Source organism: Camelus ferus, chromosome 4 (assembly GCF_009834535.1).
Source record: "Camelus ferus isolate YT-003-E chromosome 4, BCGSAC_Cfer_1.0, whole genome shotgun sequence".
Classification (NCBI taxonomy): domain Eukaryota; kingdom Metazoa; phylum Chordata; class Mammalia; order Artiodactyla; family Camelidae; genus Camelus; species Camelus ferus.
In genome coordinates, this window is record NC_045699.1 from 54,274,390 (window position 1) to 54,295,786 (window position 21,397).

Genomic DNA, 21,397 nt, shown 5'->3' on the forward strand with positions numbered 1-21,397 from the left:
TTTAGAAGGTGAGTGTTATTTATCGTCCTCACCACCATAATAACAAAAGCCAACACAGACCACTCCATGTACCCCGTAAGGTAGATACTATTAACCTCGGTTTACCTAGGATGAAACTGAGGCACAGAGACGTTAAGTACCTCTCCCAGGAGTCCCCATCTAGTAAACATGGAGCTGGTCTTTGAACCCAGAGGATCCTGGCACCGACACTCCTAACCATGGCACTCAACTCCTTTTGTAAGAACGTTGCCCCGCAGCCTTTATGAGAGCGCTCAGTACCTGCCAGGCACTATGCCAAGGGCTCAACATGGATTTTTCTCCTTTTGCCTATAAAATACCCATAGGGGTTAGGCATGATTGATTGCATTTTCCCATCAAGGGAGCTGATCTTGGAGAAATGATGTAATTTCCCAAGTTTGCACTAGACCTTGTAAGCGCTAGAGCTGGGGTGGGAACCGCAGGGGTCTGTGTCCGCTCTCCTTAGCGGACACTGGGTGCTTGTCTCCCGCCACTCCTCTCTTCCCAGCCCCATAGTGAAGGTTGCCTGGATCTGGCTGGGCGTTGGTTCCATCAGTGCCCACCCATGCCAACCAACGTCCCTTTTGCCATGTAAGGGTTCAGGGCGTGGACATCTTTGAGGCTATTATTTTGTCTATCACTAACGTGCCGTTTCACGGGTCTTTCACACAAGTCCTGTATGGTCCTCCATCTGGCCTCCTGCTCACATTTCCCTCCCTCATCTGGGCAGCCAGAGTGACCTTTTAAAATGTAAATCCATAAATCCATCCCTTCGCAGTCTTGTCCAAACCCTCCCAGGGCCATGATCTGACCAGGGCCGCTCTCCAGTCTCCTTTCCCACTACTCGACCCCCTCCCCCCACCCCCACTGCTCCCTCTGCCCCTGCCACACCAGTCTCCTCGCTGCTCCTCCAACAGAAGCTGAACACAGTCACAGTGCAGAGGCTTCCCATGTGCTGTTCCCTTGGCCAGGACGCTCTTCCCTCCATATGTGCATGGCTCTGTCCCTCGCTCTGTTCAGGTCTCTCTGATGGAGTGTCATTCCTTCATCCCCATACCATTCTCTCCCCTTAGTGTGCTTTACTTCAGATAATTTCTGAAGTTATATTGTAGATTTTCCTCCTTTTAATATCTCTCTCCCTTCCCTGGAATGTAAGTGCAAAAAAGGCAGCTTCTTTGTCTTGTTCTCTGCTGATCCCCAGCGCCGGGGATGATGCTTGGTCTGGAGTGTGTGCCCAATACGTGTGCTGGGAGAGAAGGCAGGAAGGAGGAGAAGGGAAGGAGGGAGCGAGGATGGATGGAAGGAAACAAAGGAGGAAGGAGGGATGGAGGGGAAAAAAGAGAAAAGAATGGTAGAAGTCAGCTTAGTTGACTTCTCTTTTCTGGTTGTTATCTGAAGTCTTATCCCTTAGAGAGGACAATATTCCAAGTACCTCACAAGGAAAGAACACTTTCACCTCCTTCAAATGCATATGATTTATGCAGATACGTCCTCTCAACATTTCAATAGTCCCACACAAGTACATGCCTCCAACAGCATGAGCAGGTTACCTGATATTATTACATCTGCCCCTTAGAGCTGTGTGACTGGAGGCTCTCAGTGTCTCAGTGGCCTCATCTGTAAAATGGGTATAATAGTAGTGCTACTACCCTCATAGGGCTGTTGTGAGGATTACATCTTCTAATGTTTGCAAAGCACCTAGGAGGGATCCAGGGGAAGAGGTAGCATCATATAAATGTTTATTAAGGATAAAAAAAATTTTTACACTCAAATTCAAACTATTCTCTCCAATACTCAGTCCAAACCTCTGTTTAATTTAAAAAGAAATTTGGAAATGTTCAGCTTTTTGCTTAAATCCATTAGTTTCTGCTTTACTGTAATTCAGGAAAATATTAGTTTGCACTCCCATTAAAGAAATACTGCAAAAATATATCTTTGCCCATTTTTTTTTCCCCCACCAATGGTCATATTCTTAACAAATAAATGTTTCCTCTATGGACTAGGGCTGTTTCAATGTTTTTTAAATAATAGGATTATCAAATTTAGGACTTCACTTGCTCAGAGGGCAAGTGTGAAATCTCAACGCTGCTCTGAAGTCAAAGTTCCTCCTGAAGGGTAATGTCTTTTGCCTGGTTTTCCAGGGTGCTGGGGTTTGCAACCAGACACCCCTTTGTCACTTGCCTCATTAAGTCACCACCTTGGAAAGGCTGCTTCCCCCTCATTAAGGAAAAGCCGGCTCCATTTGTCTTGGCTCCCACCAGCCTAACACTGTTTTCCTTGGAAGCTGGAGAGTCCAATGGTCTTGGCTCAGGCTGGAATTCTCGCTGCAAATTCCAACATGGAAGTCCAGTGACTTTACCCAGTGGTGGTGGAGGCAGGAAAGCAGGGCAGGCCTTTGGAAAGTGGACTTAGACTCTCTGAGGCTATTGATAAATGGAACCTATGGTGGTGTGAGTGATGTGGACAAACCATTGTATTATTCTGTTCAAACTCGGGGTCCTTGGTATCTGTTTTGATTTTGTTTGTTTGTTTTTAATTGTTTCCACTTAGAAGAAAAAGCAGCTTCAACCTAATCCTGGGAGGCAAGGGTGGATGGATAAGATATTTACTGTAGACAGATGCAAGACAGATCCCTTCTGGGGGAGACCAGAGAGGGCCACTCTACAAGGACAAAAGGCTGGATAGACATTGGTCAGAGGAAGCTTTGGGATGGGAGAAACACTGTAGAGGTAGCTTGTGCCCAGGGAGGGATTCATTGGCCCCTGTGCCTTTTCTCTGTGAGACGTTATGAGAGCGAATGAAGGTGGGGCAGCTCTCAGTGTGGAAAGCAGGCAGCTTGGGTGGTTACTGGCTAGGTCGGAGAAGAGGGGCGGGCGATGGGGCAGAGCAGGAGTGACCCAGACTTCCGGTGCTCTTGCATTAATAACCAGGTTGAGCTTCCCAGCTCATAAATCCACTCTCTTGTCTCTCTCAATTCCTCTGATAGTCTAGGTTCCAGAGCAGACTGTTTTTTTAGGCAGAGGTCCATGGGTCTCTTAAGAGTGTCCATGGAAGAATTCAGGGGGTTCCTGAAAATTCAGCAATTGTATACAAAATGTTGTATGCAAGGGCGTTGGCTCGGGAGACAGTCCATAGTTCTTACCAGATTCTCAAAAGGATTCTGTGATCTGCCCTCCTGTGAAGCTTAGAATCACCGTTCTAGGTGGGAGTGTAAATCACCCCATACAACAGCGTGCACTTCTGTCTCCTCCAGTCTCTCACAATATGTGCAGAATTTGGCAAAGCCAAAACATTACTAAAAAATGTTTGCACAGCATCAAAAGTCCTTGGATAGGAAACTCGAGAGGTAAGAAGCAGAAGTCAGGAGCGTTCATGAGTAAGTGCTGGTCTAGTCTGAGAGCCAAGTTGGGCGCACCTTGTGTCTTAGCTTGGGCCGCCATAACACATCATCATGGACTGTGTGACTTAAACAACACGTATTTTTTCTTACAATTCTGGAGACTGGGAAGTCCAAGATCAGGGTACCAACAGATTGGGTTCCTAGTGAGGGCTCTTTTCCTGCTTTGCACATGGCCGTCTTCTTGCTGTGTCCTCCTACAGTAGAGGGAGACAGAAAAGCAGGCTCTCTAGTGTCTCTTCTTGTAATTCCATCATGAGGGCTCCATTCTCATGACATAATTACCTCCCAAAGTCCCCATCTCCATCACATTGGAGATTTGGATTTCAACATTTGAGTCTGGGGCGGGAAGGACACAAACATGTCGTCTGTAGCACCTGCTGCCAGGCTGAACAAGTGACTTAGGAACTGTCACTCGGACACAAGCACATCCATGCAGAAACACATCCAGAGTGATGCAGATATCAATGAATAAACAAGATTATGCCCGTAATTATAAAAGAGCCCCTTCAATACGTCAGGAGTTAACGTTATATGATGAATACATTACATCCTTTGATCATCACAATAATCGTATGAGATGGATACGAATTTCTTTTCCCTTTTACAGATAGAGTAAATTAAGCTCAGAGAAGTCAAGTAAATTTCTCAAGGTCATTAAATGAACTGAGATTGAAGGTCAGGTTTGTCCAGTACATGCTTCCTCCCACCTAAGTAGCTTAGTTACGTGCAAACAACCATCATGGTGGCTTGGGGAACGCTGATGAATTTAAGCTCTCCTTCGGGGCTCTGACTTTATGATTTTTGGAGTTAACTGTGTGACAAGTCAAGCAAATAATTTGTAAGTCACACACTATTTTAGGAATGGGAGGGATAACCACTTTTCTTTCCCAAAGGGACCACCATGCATACCCTGAGGGGGTGGGATTTCTGGAACTCTGTGGAGCTAACAAGAGGAGACTTGGAAAGTTAGGAAAGGGAGGGGGAGGCTGCATTCCAGGCATAGCTTGTAGGAGAAAGCACCAAATTTGGAGTGGGACAAACAGGAGTAGAAGGGAGTGGAGGCTAAAAACAGAGTCAAGCTCTGGTAAGATGCTGTGGTGACTTCTGAGCCTGAAACAGAGGAGAACCATCCCAGAACCCCAGGAGACTTCCCTTCCCTATCCCAGCAACAGGAAGTCCCACGCAACAGGGGGACTGAGCCCCAGATGGAAATGGACTGGAGGGAGCTCCTCCATTCTAGCAGAGAGCTCTCTGCTCACGGTGAAAGCTACCTCAATCGTCACAGCTAGTCCCCATGCAAAAGATGACGTAACAAAGGCTTGATGTAGGGAGAAGCGAAAAGTAAGAAGTAGAGGAGGAAAGAGAGGAACTGAGTGGGAAGAGGGGAACCCATGAAGGACTGACAGGAGACCCCTGGGTCCCAGCACAGGCATCGACAATCTGACATCCAGATGTGGGTGCACTGCACTTAATCCAGCCCACATCCCAGAAGGCAACACCTCCCTTTCCTCCACCCCCACCCCAGAAAAGCTGCCTGGAGAGAAAACAACACGGGGCGTGACACCACCGCAGAAGGCAAGCCCCACTGTGCCTCGGAAGTGGCTTCGCCCCCAGGAGACAGACACTATTCTGGCCGGGGGCGGCGGTTGGGGGGGGGTGCTTGGGGAGTGGCTGTGATCATTTCCCAGAGGGTTGAGCCAGACTGGGGGCTATGGGAGTCAGGGAACTGCTTTCTCTAACACGATCCAAAGTCTTGCTCATGCTCCCTCCCGCCTCAGCAGTGAAGGGTACAGCCACTCACCTGAACACACGTTCCTTTGTCAAGTCAGCACAGGCTCCATCCTCGGAGCCTCCAGAGGGGCTGCCCTGCCTCCCCGCTGTGTGCTGGACCCACCACCCCAACTCCAACCAGTGCTCCTGGCTCCCAGTCAAGCAGGCGCCTCAGTGTCAACTTTTTTTTCCACCCCCACCTCCCCAAGTATGCCTTTCTCTCTAGTGGGATAAATTCAGCTCCGAATGAATGTAGAAAGGAGGGCACATTGATGTAAACACAGACCAGGTACCTTTCAAATCTAAATTTGACACACACACGGTTGGCAGAAAAGATCCAGGTTTTTCTGTTTCCTTCTCTCCTGCTTCTCACTGCTTCTTTCACTGCATCCTCGGACCCTGAACCCCATTCTGCATTTTGTGAAGCTAATGAAATATGTAGATCAGAAATCACTTGAGTGACCAAGGAACATTAAGGAATCAAAGAGAGCCTTAGGTGGCCATTGGTCATTTTCACTTACTAGCTTGTACTAGAAATCCAGTCAGATACCTGGAAGCCTCTTGTCTTATACGTTACTGAGTCTTTTCTCCTGGTGGGCAGAGCCTGTGGCTGCTACAAACATCATCTCACCGCTTCACCCTATCCTTGCCCGTCCCTCCCCAGCCCCCTGCCCCCTGCCCCTGGCTGCTGACCCATCCTTACATCCCTGAGGCCTGAACTTTGAAGGTGTCCCTTTCGCTGCAGTCCTTCCCAATCCCATTTGTTCTCAAAGCACATTCTCATCCATGAGTTCCTTTAATGCTTACAAGAACCGGGTGGGCTAGTTAGCTCTCTCTCTTCCCAGCTCACTAATAGAAAACCTCAGCTCAGAGCAGTTAAGTGACTTGCCTGAGGCTACACAGTAAGTGGCAGAGTTAGGATTAGGACCTAGGGTTGAGATTTCATCCTGTGTGCTTTCTTTTGGGGGAGAACAGGTTCTTGCCTTGCGCAGGAAAGAACTCAAGAGCAGGGCATGGTAAAGTGAAAGCAAGTTTATTTAGAGAGATACACACTCCATAGACAGGGTGCAGTCTGTCTCTCAGAAGGGAGAATGGCTTAGGAGATACATGTTCCAGAGGCAGAATGTGGGCCATCTCAGAAAGGTGAGAGGGAGAAAGGCCGAGAGGTGTGTGGTGTTTAGTTTAAAGTAAAGGTTGATACACACTCCATAGACAGGGTGCGGGCAGTCTCAGAGGGCAAGGGAGAGCAAGAGAGCGAGAGCGACCAGGAGGTGCAGATGTTGTTGGGTTTTATGGGCTCAGTAATTTCACATGCTAATGAGTAGGAGGATTATTCCAACTATTTTGAGGAAGGGGTGAGGATTTCCAGGAAATGCACCCCCTGCCCACTTTTTGACCTTTGATGGTCAGCCTGGGAACTGTCATGGCCCCTTTGGGTGTGCCATGAGACCCAAGGTCTACTGGAAGTCGAATCTTCTGCCATCTTGGTTCTGACCAGTTTGTCCTGTCCTCAGTGGCTGTGTCATTCCTTCAGTGGTTGTGCCCTGCCCTCTTTCCTCCCACTTCGTTTCCACTCTGTCTTGAGCTGCTTTGGGGCAAGGCCATCAATCCATGAGGACCCAGCTGGGAGGGTTCCATTTAGCAAGGAGCCATTTTTGAGACCAGCTGGCTGTTACCTCCCAGGGAGACCGACTCCGAGTAGCCAAACACAAGTTGGACTCATTTTGCCAATGTATGGAGGGTGGACAACGGGTGGGCGTGCAGGATGGAGACCTTGGACACTGAAAGGACATCAGAAGGGCTCAGCATCCATATGTGGTAGTTGCTGAAGCTAGGTTTTCCCAGTTTCATTATTCGTTCCCCAAATGGGAGGGCAGCCCAGGATTTAACTGATAGGCAGCTGTCCCCCCACCCCCAAGCCCCCAGGAAATCTCTCTCTTGTCAGCAGTGCTGACTTGCAGAATGTGTCCAGCGTTGTCGAATCATGGCTAACAATGAAAGTGTCGATGGTCACACTACAAAAAGGGATTCCCAGCTGACAGGGCACATCGTGGTCATTGTACTAAGACAGACCAGACTGGCCCCTAAGCTCTCTGAGGAGCCAATGACCTGATTGTGTCTACTGGCATTAGACAGCCAGAATGGCCTTCCCAAAGACTTTTCCACTTTGTAGCTAATTCACACCCAAACCTTAAATCAGCTCCACCAAGGAGCACCTTTAATATGTAGGCATGTAGCTCTCTTCCTAAACACTCCACAACTGAGCTTTTCTTTCCATCTTTCCCTAGGACTTAATCTTAATGTCCTCTCAAGCATTCCCTTCTCATTCCTTCTTATTTATAATGATTAAATTGACTCAGTCCAAAAGATAAGGCTGTAGGTGTCTATGAACCATTAAAGGGAGAGTCTGGTAATGAAATTTCTAGACAATAACAGACACAGAGCAGAATCCTCCCTTTTAAAGGATGAAAAATGAGGAGTATCTACTAATATGGGGAACTTTAAGAATATTGATAGCTCACCTCTTTTCTTTAAAAAAAAAAAAACAGCACCTACAAAATGGATAGATAAAATCAGGTCACTCACTTGATTTGGTCTATGACAGTTTCAATGGAGCAATAAATGGGGTTGAGTAATTAGGACCTGCCATTTCTGGAGCACCTGCTCTGGTCACTCTTGAGAATTTTATATGTTATCCTGATTTCTTGTAATACCCCTCCGAGGTTAGAGTTTTTATTGTCCTTTAAAGATGAGGAAATTGAGCTAAACGAATTCAAGTCTGTGCAGTTGTCGAGTCTAACTTTTGCTTAGGGCTCATGCCTTTTCTCTATGTCACGTCCACCTCCCACTTCCTAATGCTACTTTTCAAAAGTTTTATCAGTAACAAGACTACTACAAGCCAACATCTGAATATCCCAGCGAGGTGAAGGAAGAATGACCCCTCACCTTGCAGACCTAATTCCTGTATACAATCCTTACGGCCCCTGGTTTCTTCCAGCGACTCACAGTGCCCATCAATTGATGTGGCCAAGGCTAGCCAAGAGAAAAGGAAGCCATCAAGTGGAAATTCCACCTTTCACGTCTAGATGGATTTCCAGTTGCTCATTTTGAATCTTCTATATAGAGAGCCTAGTCAATATATACCTTAAGTGACATCCAGCCTACTTTATTTTCCACATGGATGCCCTGTTTTTTAACTTCTTTTTCTTTCTTGCACCATGGGGACTCTCTATGTGAATCCAGCATTTGGATCCCTTAGAGAAAAACAGCACATACTTGAAATCCCATCAACTTTGCCCAAATGTTCACAACCACAGGAGACAAAAGGGCTCCAGGCACCGTCCCCCTCCTTCTGATTCCCAGCAGCCATCACATAAGTTTTGAATGACCATGTATGCTAGAAGATCCCAGGCCAAAGAGAACTAACACAAATACAAACATTTTGGAGGCCCTGGTATTCCTTTTAAAATTACTTTGGTCAAAGGAAAGCCTCAGGTTACTATGAAATTTCACACTCTCAGCTTCTCTTCGGCAAGACTTGAACTTTTACTCACTCAGTGGGCCCTGGCAAGTCATTTCCCTCTCAGTTTACAGAGCTCTCATCTTCCCCACAGGGGAGTAGGCTGTGATCGTCTGTGGTTCCCAAAGGACTCAAACCCTAAAGTAGAGTCTGAAATTTTTTACTACCAAAATGTCTATTTTGCAAATCTAGCATTCTGTATTCTCTCCATAGGATGCTTTGCAATACAGCATCTACCAGAAAAAAAAAAAAAAAAAAAAAAAAAAACACTAAACAATACGGGTAGTGCTTATGCAACACAGTGTAATGTCCCAGCAAGATCTAGTGATTTGTTACACACATTATGCACCACTGTAATAGATCTTTCCAGATTTTAAATGTGTGGAGGGCAAATAGTCACCCAAATTGGCACTAGACTATGAATTCTTTGTAATACCAAGCCATAGCCTGATGTCTAGCATAGAATAGCTACACCATAAAAGTCTATATAAGATATGGCATAATCTGAGCCATAAAAGTCTGTGTTTGCAATGGGTTCGATGATTTTAAAGTGCTAAAATTTATAGATATGAAGGGGGAGGTGTTGGAAGGGGAGAAAAGGTTTTCCCTCTGTTCTTTATGGGCATTCCTGTTTCACTTAGGGGTCTCAGTCACAAGCAACGAAAAATGATTTTAGTTGATAAGAGCAGAGGAGGCATGAGTTGGAAGTGTATTAAGTAGCTCACAGAATAGCTGGGACGGCTAGAGAAGGAGGCTTGAGCAATGGGCATGACCAAAGATGAACAACCAGCCTGAAAGAGTTCTCTAATGCTCGCTCTTCTAGATCCTTGGCCAGTGTGCATGCCCGACAGAACTCAGGCTGCGCGCTATGTAATAGCTTCCGGGGATCTGGGAAGCAAGTGTCTGGCGTTTCCCAGTTTCTCTGATGGGAAGCAGTTCTCACTCCCACTATGGCTCATAATATGAGAATTCCCCAAAGATGGAAAAGGGTGCCCAAATTAGGCAGCCAAAAAAAAAAAAAAAAAAATGTGGAAGAGTCTGCTACACTCCCCAGGGTCCAAATCCCCAGGGTCCAACATTCTGAATTCTCCTCTCCTTTGACTTTTTGCCATACCTGCTTTGCCAGTCCCAACAGTGAGTAAACAGCCATGGCATACCAGGGTCTCAGGCAGTTAAAAGCCACCGAGGAAGTACACACAATTGGGCATAAGTCTTTTGTCTATTCCCAGTAAACTCTATTAGTATAATGGTTCCAAACCCACGTAACCCTTACCTCACCCCATAGATATTTAATTCTGTACATTTATTTAGATAAATGTGATCCAGGAGATTCTGGTGCATACTTCTGATAGGGAACCATGTCTTAATTTTCTCCATTTCACACAGTTTCTTTAGAAACCATTTCTATTTTTCTGAAGTTTCCCAACCCCCACCCCATCAGTCTCAACCAATGACCCTTCCATCAGCTGGGAAAACTAGGCTGTCAGATATAAGCTCACTCAGCTTCTCTCTCCATTGACTGCAATGTCTTCATCTCTACCCATTCCATCTTCTGTCCTCTTTCATTTCCCCCTTCTCTCTAAGGCTATCCTGGCCACCAGGGCTCATCTGGATACCCTCGAGTCTAATCTGAGACCTACACTCATCTTCCCTTTTGACTGTGTCTTTGGTCTCACTTCCCTGATACCTAATTTCCACTGGCCCTGAAACATTCAACCCTTCAACTTGGCTCTGCTTCCAATTGACCACCGTCCTGTTCCCCTACCTCCACCACCACCTCCATCTTTCACATCCAAAATCTGAAAGGAGTAGTCTGTACTCATGGGTGCTCCTCCCCCCACCTCTCACTCATTCTCAACTCTCTGTAGTCAATTTCAGCCTCACCCTCCGCACACACACACACAGCTCTCCCAGTGTCACCCATGGCTTCCCGACCGCCCAAGCCCATGGCCTCTTCTTAGTCTGCGTCCTTGACCTACCCAAACCATCTGACCCTGCTGGAAAACCTTTTCTTTCCTACTGTTGTGGCTTTCTGTTGAAACATCCCTCTTGATTTTTCCTTCTAATCCCCAGATGATACCTCCTCAGCCTCCTTTGCTGGGCTTTCCCCTCTTCTTGTTCTGTTTTCTCACCCCAACTATTCTCATTTCTTTAGCTGTAACCCTAAAGTAGATGACACCCAGATATGTGTCCCACATCCTGATTCTTCTATCTTGAGATTCATGGCTTTCCAACTGGTCACTTCCAAAAGGTGCCAAGCCTGTCTCTCACCCCATCTCACCTTCCATCATGCCTTTAAAAAATGTGTCATGGTAAAATATACATAACATAAAATTTACCATGTTAACCACTTTTAAGTGTGTAGTTCAGTTACCCTAAGTCCATTCACATTGTGATTTTCGAATTCCTTTTTCATATCTATATAGCTGAGTGGGGGAAGGACCACTTTTTTATCCCTGGGTCCCACCCCACCTTTGGCCCAGACTGGCCCAGCCTGGTGCTGAGTGGTTATGAACTTGGGCTCTGGAAGGGCTGATCTGAGTTGAAACCCCAGCTCCGTGACTCTGGCTGAGTCCTTCAACCTCCCTGGCCTCACTTTCCTCATCTTACAATTCTCTACTCTTGTTGGATACACAGTGGCTCTGCTGGAGTACTCACAGATTTGTTTATTTGTAAGCAAATACCCCACAAAAGACTTGTCCGGTTGGAGCTGGTGCTGGAAGTGAAGGGGAATATGAAGCATTTGAAGGAAGTGATGGGTCTTAGCCAGAAAGTAGAATTTCTGGATATACTGGAATAGGATGTCGAATCTGCTGTTGGCTTGGATTTATGACACACACAGCTCCACCTACATCCGTTATGAAAAGAAAAGGAAAACAATCAATCAGTGAAACTGTTTTGGTGACTGCTTCAGTCTTCAGGAAGAATAGTAATTGCTCATCAAGTGACAGGTGATACCTCCCTGAGCGTTGAAAAGGTGATTGAATCAAATTTGCAAGAATTTGCCCGGGAAAGAGATGATTTGGACACATTTGATGTGCATACCTTTAAAAAATGCCTTCTTAAAGTCTTGCATTTATGGAATCATCAAGGATCTAAAGAGGTCGCATTGGGTTTTTTCCCCCCAAGTTTATTTCATTTTATGGAGGAAAGTTTGCTTATGAATGGTGGAAATTCTAGCAGATCCCTCCTGGATGTTGAGGTATTTTGTTTGTTTTTAGCTTTTATTTCCTTTTGGACTAGATCTTATCCATCTCTCATATTTAGCCCTGTCATAAAAGATGCATTTTAGTACTGTCTCTTGTTTTAGTAAAGAGTAGGTGAAGTATTTTAGTAGTGATCCTACTTTTCTTTTCAGAGACTGAGTATAGAAGTAAAGATTCTCAGAGTTTCAGCCCAGAATGTCAAAGGATAATGTTAAGAACAGATTGTCTTTTACAAAGCACCCTTGTATACTTTATCTCATTCATCACTGAGGACACCCCATTTTTCAGATAAGGAAACTGAGGTTCAGAGTGGTTAAGTGACTTGCCCGAAGCTTCACAGACAATAAGTGGGCAGGCCTGGCCTAGGCGAGCACCTAGGGCTACAAACTCTCAGCTCTCTTTCTAACCCACACTTGGCCTCACACAGGGGTGACCTGTGTTGAGTGATACCCTGGCCTTGGCCAACTTGACGTCTGAGTACCCTGCCATCTAAGGCATGTGGGCCAGGCAGCCCTTCCCTATTGGAAATGTCTCCAAGCATTTGGCACGAGCTAGAAGGCAGGGCGTGCTGGGGCCCTGCTTTCTGCCAGAGGCCCCTGGGCTGCTGTCTGTCCATCCCCAGTGAGCACGTGTCCACCTGAGCACACCAACCGTGCGCCCTAGCGGCTCCCGTGCGCCCGCGCCCAGGTGCCCTCCCGCACGCGCGCTGCCTGGCCGCTCCTTGGGAACCCCCACCTCCCCAGCGGAGAGACAGCCCCGGCGTCTGCTGCCCGCCTAAAGCCACCCGAGGCCGCGGCCGCGGGTCCCCCACACCCCAGGGGCGGAGCGAGGCGCCGAGACGTCAGGGCGGAGAACGAGCGCGGGGCGAGCGCGCCCTCCCGGCGGCTGCCCGCGGCCCACGTCTCCGACTGGCGCGGCCGGCGGCCGGGAGATGCAGAGAGCGGCGGCGCTGGGGCGCAGCCAGGCGGCCCGCCGGGCGGGGGCCAGAGGCTGAGCCGGGCAAGCCAGCCGCGCGCACAGCTCTGCCCGCCACCCCAGAGCGGACCCCTGGCCGACCCTCGGTTCCCCACAAACCAGGCTTCTAGCAAAGCACCCCCTCCCCGGGGTGCCCATCAATTTCCCTGGGTGACTACAGCGTGTGTTTTGTTTTTCTTTCTTTCCTTCCCTGGGTGCCCTTCTCCAGGATGGCAGAGGCGGAATTGCACAAGGAGAGGCTGCAAGCCATAGCAGTAAGTCCACTTTCATTTTATTTTCTTGCTCTATTGTCTGGGGTGGAAGAGGATCCCGAGTGCTTAAGGGCCGTCGACATTCCAGCACAGTAGCCGCAGGACATGTGTTTTGGGGATAAAAGTCTGTCAAGGCTCAGTTACGCTGCTTTTTCTTTTATAGTCTGTAGATGGAAACCCCCAGGGCGCGCTTTGGGCTGGGGATTTGAATGTGGAAGATTGGCTTAGAAATAAGATGCTTGCTACTGGGCTCTGGGAAAGACTAAACAGAAGCATGGGAGGGGCGGGCGAAGGGGGGAATCTCTGGAATATTACCACCCAGGGCTCAGTGGTAGTGGGACTTCAGAGACGGTAGAACCGAAGGAACGGTGACCAGAACCGTGGCTGCCATCCTCTCTGTGGAAGCCGTTAGTCTCCTAAGTGGAAAACCAGCCGTCAGCTCCTCCACTGCCAGCCACGCGGTAGAACCTCCTCCCTGAACCCGGGAGTGCTCATTTCCCCTGTTTTGTTTGATATTGACAAGGGCACCGGCACAAGCCACCACCCTGGAGGGGTCTGGGGGCTTCTTAGAACAACTGGGTCCTGGGAATGATATTCCAAGAGAGCCTCCTTCATAAGGGTGTGGATCATCTGAAAACCTATTTTCAGCGTACAAAGGAGTAACCAGTTTTGGTAAAGTTTATGTGCACTCTCAGAAAAGTGTGCCCATGTGCAGCCTGGGTATAAAAGAGAACTCTAAATTTGCCTAAATTTGAGCAATCCTGCCGCAGTGTTGCCAATGATCCACAGATGTGGTATTTTTACTGGAGCCACCACAGCTGGATTATATATTTCCTTTGCAGATGAGGGAATGATTACTGCTGCTGTATGAAATAATGGCAATTAAAAGAGAAGGCTGTTAACATATTGACATAAAAGAATCTCTAGACAGTTTTCTACCTAAGTACTTTTTCTTTGAGGGGGGAAGGTCCAGGAGTTCCCAGAAACACATAAATTTTGTTGGAGAAATAGTGTGTAATATTTTGGAAGCAAAGTATATTAAAGTGTTTTCAAAATCCTTTGGACGAATTCTTCATTGGGAAGACGCACACAGGCTCCTCTTTTTTAAAGAAGCATTGGATGTGGTCTCCGTGGCTCTGAGACCCTCTTTATCAAAGTCTTCAAATCTGAAATGTCTTGGAGACTTTACAGCTGAAGCGAGAGAGACGTTTGTTGGCAGTGTTGAAGGCTGTGGCATTCTTGCCTATTGGGCAATCTTTGAACTTGGTCCTTAGAACTCAGGAAGGCCTTTTTTTTTTTTTTTTTTTTTCCTTTTCTTTCCCTTTTGCTCTATTCATGTGTATTTTGTTGGTAAGTGAAGTTGTTCATGGTTTCTAGAGTTAGTTGGCCAGGCAGGGTGGCCAGTATGTCATGAACTTGATAAGAAAGGAGATATTCAGTTGTTGGTGCCATGTAGCTGGTGGGTGTTTTATATAAACTGAATAATAGGCTGCTTTAAGCGCCCATGAAGTGGCTGCCCCAGAGAACTTTCAGTTGCTCGCATCGGCTGCTGCTGAAGGCTTCCAACAGTTGTCACATTTTTCTGCCTTTGCATGACCAGCTTGTCTGGATGCCTGAGGAACAGCTGAGCCTCATGAAAGGACTTGCTTTCTGAACACAGGGGCCATCCTTTTCCAAGTGGGGTTGGGTAATCCCAGCAGGGGTTAAGTGGACTTTTGGAAAAGAGCTCGCCAGTCTTTTGGAGTTCTCTTGAGTGCACAAGAAGAATAAACACAAATACTCGTGCCCATTCAGTTGTGGAATTGAGTTTGTCTTGTACCTGGGAAGGTGTGTCGATGGTGGTCGTGAACGAATCAGCCCCGATGAATATAAAATTGTTATTAGTGCACATTTTCTAACAGCAGAATAACTCTGTGTGTGTTTGTGAGAGAGAGTGAGAGAGCGAGCGAGACAAAGAAAGAGAGTGGATTAAGAGATGGGGTGGGGGAGACTCGTGACTACATCAGTAAAAAAGACTGCATCAGTCTTTGCTGTGCTTTGTTGCCTAGTGCACACTCCCCAAATTTGGCAAATCTTGCCTCTCTCTGCCTCCTTCCTAGGGTTCTCAGGGGACCCTCAGGAGCTCACGAGCTTGCCCCCAGAGCCTAGCCTTCCTGAAACTCTCTGGAGATGCTCAGGAGGAAGATAGTGGTTCCTCACCTCTTCACCAAGTTGGGCTTCTCTCCAAGAGGCAGAGCAGGTTGATGGAGATTCTAGTCTGTAGGATACTGAGAACTCTGGAGTCTGGACCTTGGTTCCTCCATCTGTGAAGAGGGCTCATGAGTCCTACTTCATGGCTGGTTGTAAGGTTTAGCTGTAGTGCTGGTGATGTACCTGCCACGAGGTGGCCAGTAGATGATGTGGAGCCAGAACTTCTGTCTACACAGCTGCCTAGTCCCGTGAGGGTAAGAGGCAACATTTCTGAAGCAGAAAGAGTCTGAACAGCCTTCTTTATCCTTTCCTTTAACTCTGACGGAAGGCCAGGGCTCTGCTCAGCATCAGTTCTGCCAGCCGCTTATATCTGGGTGCAGGGATGTGACTGGAGGAGTCATCCTTCCATTCATCCAGCAGATATTTATAGAGTGTCACCTCTGGGCAGGTATGGGCAACACCAAAAAGTCCCCAGGTTTCAGCCATCAGAAGGAACATCTTACTCTTTGCACACTTAAGTTCTGAAAGGGACAGATGTCCTGAGTTCTACTTGTCACATGATCATCTGTGGGACTTTTCTCCCAAGGGAGTGAAGTACTTAGAAACTCCAGTGCTTTAGTTGAATCTTCCAGTTGAGTCCAGAGACTAATCAATGAAAAAAGATGCATCTCAGCCTATTTCCTGCCCAAAGAAGAGCAAATCCACCCTTGACAAGGGTCTCTCCTCCCAGGTCCTCCTTTCGTCTGTAGGGAGCCTCCCAAAGCTGTCATTTTAGAAGACAGCAAAATGTCTCTGGAGCAGAATGAATGAGTCATAATTCCAGGGAATAACACAGTTGCCATCGGTTGATCATTTTCTATTCAGCAAGGCCCATGTGACATGCTTTAAAAAAAAAACTAAATTGTTAATAGTCTAATATAAACAATGACTGTGTGATAGAGGAGTAGTTTTGCAAATGACACACACCTGGAGCAGGTAAACCAAACAAGGAGTTGTGGGCCAGGTCCCCAGAGAGGAGATGTTTGAGCAAGTCTTGAAGACTGGGTAAAATAAAATGTAAAATAACACAATAACTTCCCAGTTAGCAGAAGGTGTTTATTTATTTGTTTGTTGTTAGTCTGTTTATTATTTATTTGGATTAGTTAGTATAAGAAAGGGAAAACCAAAAAGCAGGAAGAAAAATCAGTAACTAAATGTACAAACTCAGTCGTAAGACACGTGCATTTTAACACAGATGATGTCATTTAATCCTAATAAGCTGATGAGGTAGAAACGTCTCTTTACCCATATTTTATAGATAAAGAGCCCAACATGAACAGAGAGTGTCAAAGCCAGGGTTTGAACCCCCACTGCAGGGCACTGGAGCCCTTTTTTTGACTGCTGCCCGGAATTGGTCCCCCCAAGATGGTGGCTGCATCTCTTGCTCGTCCCATGAGCATGTGGTACAGGTGGTCCCAGCAGCCTCAGTGTGAAGGGATGTGGGAGAAGCAGACTGATTTGGTGGCACTGGGAGAGGCTGAGACAAACCAGGAGGCCACATCCTTTTGGGAGTCTTCCAAGCTGGGTTTCAGTGCATGGAAATACCCGATGGATGTTTACCCGAATGGGTAAAATTACCTTGGGGAAGAAGCCACTGTGTCTCAAAGGAAACCAGCTTTGGGGGAGGATGTTATGTCTGCACATCTGAGAGGATGAGAGTTTTCCTCGGGCATGTGTGAAGATAACTGAATGTGACAGAGATGGTCTTGGGCAAAAGCCCAAGGGAGCCATAGAGACAAAGCCTCAGGCCAGTGCCAGGGCCCAACATGAGTGTGTTCATACGTGCTGAGATATGAGATGCCAGTCGAACTTACGCTCTTTAGGGAGTGTTCTCACTAAGAACACAATCTCTGTGGAATGGTAAAAACTGTCTTTGGCATTTGTACAGCACTTATCAATTTACAAAAACCCACTATCTTAATTCTGAGCTGTGCTGGGCAGATCTAATGATCTCCACTCTACGGTTGAGTATACAGAGGTATCCAGGCTCACACAGTGAGATGTGGAAGGGCTGTATTGAGTCTGGTCTCTCCTAACTCCTGATTCTTCATGTTGGTGACATGTCTAGCCTTGGAGAAGACTCTGATATGGGCTGGAGCTGCCCCTTGGACCCTTCTGAGCTGAGTGGGGAGGAGAGGGGTGAGCCTGTCGGTATGTGGGCCTGGATATGCCTCTGTGGAATCTGCCTTTTTGTGGATTTCACTTTGGGCCCTTTGCCCTCTTAAAATGACTAGATAAAGAAGTTGTGGTATATTTATATAATGGAATACTACTCAGCCATAAAAAAGAATAAAATAATGCCATTTGTAGCAACATGGATGGACCTGGAGCTCTTCATTCTAAGCGAAATAAGCCAGAAAAAGAAAGCAAAATACCATATGATATCACTCATATGTGGAATCTTAAAAAAAAAGAGACACAAATGAACTTATTTATAAAACAGAAACAAGACTCACAGACATAGAAAACACACTTATGGTTACCAGAGGGGGAAGAGGGTGGGAAGAGATGAACTGGAAGTTCGAGATTTGCAAACACTAACTACTATATATACAATAGATAAACAACAAGTTTATACTGTACAGCACAGGGAACTATATTCAATATCTTGTAGTAACTCACAATGAAAAAGAATATGAAACCACATATATGTATGACTGAAACATTATTCTGTATGCCAGAGATTAACACTGCATTGTAAACTGACTATATTTCAATTAAAAACAAAAACAAAAACAAAGAAAACCTCTCACCCAGAGGGTGCCATCAGCGGGCCTGTGGCTCTCACCTGACACCGTTCTCTGTCCTGAGAAGGCCTGGATGTAGGCGGGTAGCTTAGGCTGGCTCTGGCATTTCCTTGGCTTCCTCTGTCAGTGCTCCTCCTGCCTCAGAGTGATAAAGCCTTGAGTGCCAGAGCTGGAGTGCAGACCAAACGCTGCGGAGGCCAGCATCCTGCTCTGATCCAGGCCACTGTGGTCGGCCGGCGTGGCCTGAGCGCGCGTCCTGGCTGCTGTTTGCATGTGATGCAGCCCAGCCCAGCTTCCCAGGCCTGCGAGCCCTCAGAGTTTCTAGAGACACACACCCAAGCCCTAGAGGAACAGAAACTGTGATTCTTGGGGGGCACCATCCCTGTGCATGCCCCCTGTGAACCTCTGTCATTGTCAGGAGCTGGTAAAGTCCTGGAGAACTGAAGGTCTTGACCATTCGTTATCTTCTTTGACATAAATGATACCCTGCTTCTAAAATTCCAAGTCAAGGCCTCACAAATGCTCAGGACGTTGGTGTGGTGGGAAGGTTTGCCCCAGCTGACTCTGGCAGGGCCGCCCCGCAGATATGTGCCACGGTGAGCCCATTCAGGGTCACTGCCAGGTCTGGGAGAGCCAAGACAGGCTTTACGCAAACATGCCCAAGGGTCATACACCTGTCTGACCATTTATTTGTACCTCAGAGTATTTCAGGGACAAAGAGCAGCTGCTCTGGCTAGTACCCTGTGAAAAAAGCAGTCATCATTTAAAAGGCCAAGCAGGGGGGCTGGTGGGTTATGATTTGTCAACATTTAGAAGAAAACCAGGGCTCAGTGGAGGCCCCTCTACCTTTCTTTGGGGTTACCCAGTGCTTTGGGGACCACTGCTGCTGGTATTTTGAACTACCCACATTTCGTCACTGATTCCTTTTGGGGATGTTGATCAGCTTTCTTGGCAGCAAGAGTTGGTCATCATGGGGTGTGACATTGACTGAGACAGGAAATGCACTTATGCATGGATATGGTGGTCCCCAGTGCTGTTAGTGCCTCGTAGTCTGGTGAGTCTGGATTCTGGTGTCCAAAAGCTTTGGCTCTCTTCCCGGCTTTTCTTTTAGTATCTGTATGATCTTGGTGTCCCTAGTTCCCTCATCCAGAAGATGGGGGTAATGAAGACATCATGGCACTGCTGTGAAGGTTATTTGAGAGATTTCATGGGAAGCAGAGCAAGGGTACGGAAAACACTCAACAGAACTTTTCTGTTTATAACAAGTGAAGCACCAAATCATAACTCATGCATCTTTAAACAAAATGGACACAAACGGTGAAAGATGAATTCTTTTCACTCAACTGGTGAATGGACAAACTGGGAAATTTTATTTTATTTTTTCTATTTTTTTAATTGAAGAAATTTTAGATGAATATAGTAAACCTGAAACTTTGCAATGCAATGCTAATAATAACAATGAAAAGGATTGTCTATAGTGGACAAGAGTTGCTAACTCAAAAGGACCCAGGAGCCAGCATGGAACATAAATGAGTGACACAGACTGAATGGGAAATTGTGAGGACCCGGCGAGCAGACACTACTTCTCAGATGAGACAGTTAATTTATACCAGGTGAAAACGTGGGTCCTCTGTTGTCACATCAACTGACTTTCAAGAGAAGCCAGAAGTCTCCTTTTTTTTTTTTTTTTCAAATGTGAGCTCTCTCATTTAAAAAAGAGTGGTATAACTAGTTTAAAAGCTTTTGAAAAATTTATGGACACAACAAAATTCCTTTTGGTCAACAGGTCGACCTTTCGTGACCTCCAGATGTAGGTAGAGCTTTGAACTTTACAATGTGCTTTCCTTATGCGTGGACTTCCCTGGATTTCATAAGGATCCTGTGAAGTAGCACTAGTGCCCCTACCCGCCACACACACCGGATCTTTCATAATGTTACAAAATCAGGATGCACTTTCACCAGCGCTGGGTGAGTTTGGTGTCCACATGTTTGGATTATTGGAAAAATAGTGCATATTTGCTGTATCTTTTGATATTAAATGAGCTCTTTGCAATCAGTGGCATTATTGTAACTCAGTATTCCCATCTAGGTAGGTGATTGCTCTCTCAAAATTAACAGAAGAATTTAAAAGACAGCACTTTGGATGTGAGAAATTCCTGTTATCATAGAAGAATCTTTAGGAACAAGATATGCAAACTGAACCAGCACATGTCAACAAGTTGTTTGAGATGATTTTGATTTATTATCAGCCTCAAGAAACAGACAATGGAGGGAGGCCCCGCTGGGCTCAGGGCTCCTCATAATAGCAGCAGCTGCCACTGGGCACAGACTTTTGGCCCAAAAGGTGTAGCACTGTGATTCTCAAATGTCAGTGTGTTAGGATCACCTGCAGTGCTCCTTGAAATGCACGTTGCTGGGTCCCACTCCCAGAGTGTTTGATTCAGTAGATCTGGAATGGGGCCTGAGAATGTGTACTTCTAACAAGTCCCCAGGGTTTGCTGTTCTCAGCTGCAGCTGCTATTCTGGGGAGCACACCCGGAGAACCCCTGGTGAAGAGACAGAAGACCAGGAGTGAAGGGCGATGATGGCCTGGGTCTTGATAAGTGTCACATGTCCACTGTGACACGCCCAGGAGTTTGTGAAGTGTGTATATTTTAAAGAAGTGAAATGGAATAAAATACCAAGTTCAGTCTTCATTAGTGAGCACCTAAACCTAGCTCTGCTGGAAAGTGATGTCACTGTGTTCCTCTTACATCAAGAGACTGGTCAAGAGAAGGTCTTTGTCTGTCTTGGGTACTTGTTTGGGTCTATTTAAATAAAGTGACATTTCTGTCCCAATTGGTCACTTGAAGACACCTGTACAGTACAGTGGGAGCCCCTTTGGGAGCGATACATGATACATATGATGATGTTAGAGATGGAGAAGTCCCATAGCAGAGCAGCCAATCAAGTCTTGTAACAAAGTTCCAGCCCTCAGGCCTGATTCTCAGTGCAGCTGCTTCTCACGTGGGTAACTCTAGTCAGATGCCAGGATGAGCGGCAACTGAGGTTCATTTACTTAACTATGGGTAGTGACTCTCCTGAGCCACTCTGTGTGGTCACAAGTCTGGCCTGTCCTCAGCTTCTCAAAGAGGAGTTTATGTAGTACATGCTTCCTTCATCCTAATTTGTAGCATCCATTGTTTGAACCAACCCTTCATATTCAGATGGATTCAGCCTCCCCTAGACTCTTATCTGTCTTAAAACACAAAGCACAGAGGCCACGCTATGCAGGATGAGAT

At 46.6% G+C, this 21,397-nt stretch overlaps 1 protein-coding gene and 1 long non-coding RNA gene across 6 annotated transcripts in view; one reads left to right on the top strand and one right to left on the bottom strand.

The window, feature by feature from the left end:
* PALM2AKAP2 (PALM2 and AKAP2 fusion) overlaps positions 1–21,397 on the top strand; it is a 425,013-nt gene that overhangs the window by 103,070 nt on the left and 300,546 nt on the right. For all 5 annotated transcript variants that reach the window (XM_032478148.1, XM_032478149.1, XM_032478150.1 and 2 more), the window contains exon 2: positions 13,098–13,143. In XM_032478148.1, the coding sequence (XP_032334039.1) occupies positions 13,098–13,143 (46 nt within the window). The remainder of the gene's footprint in view (positions 1–13,097; positions 13,144–21,397) is intronic.
* Positions 970–20,025, bottom strand: LOC116663223. The gene is made up of 3 exons (XR_004319400.1): positions 19,945–20,025; positions 17,215–17,219; positions 970–980 (listed from the first exon to the last, which is right to left on the bottom strand). It is a non-coding gene; the product is annotated as an uncharacterized LOC116663223 (long non-coding RNA).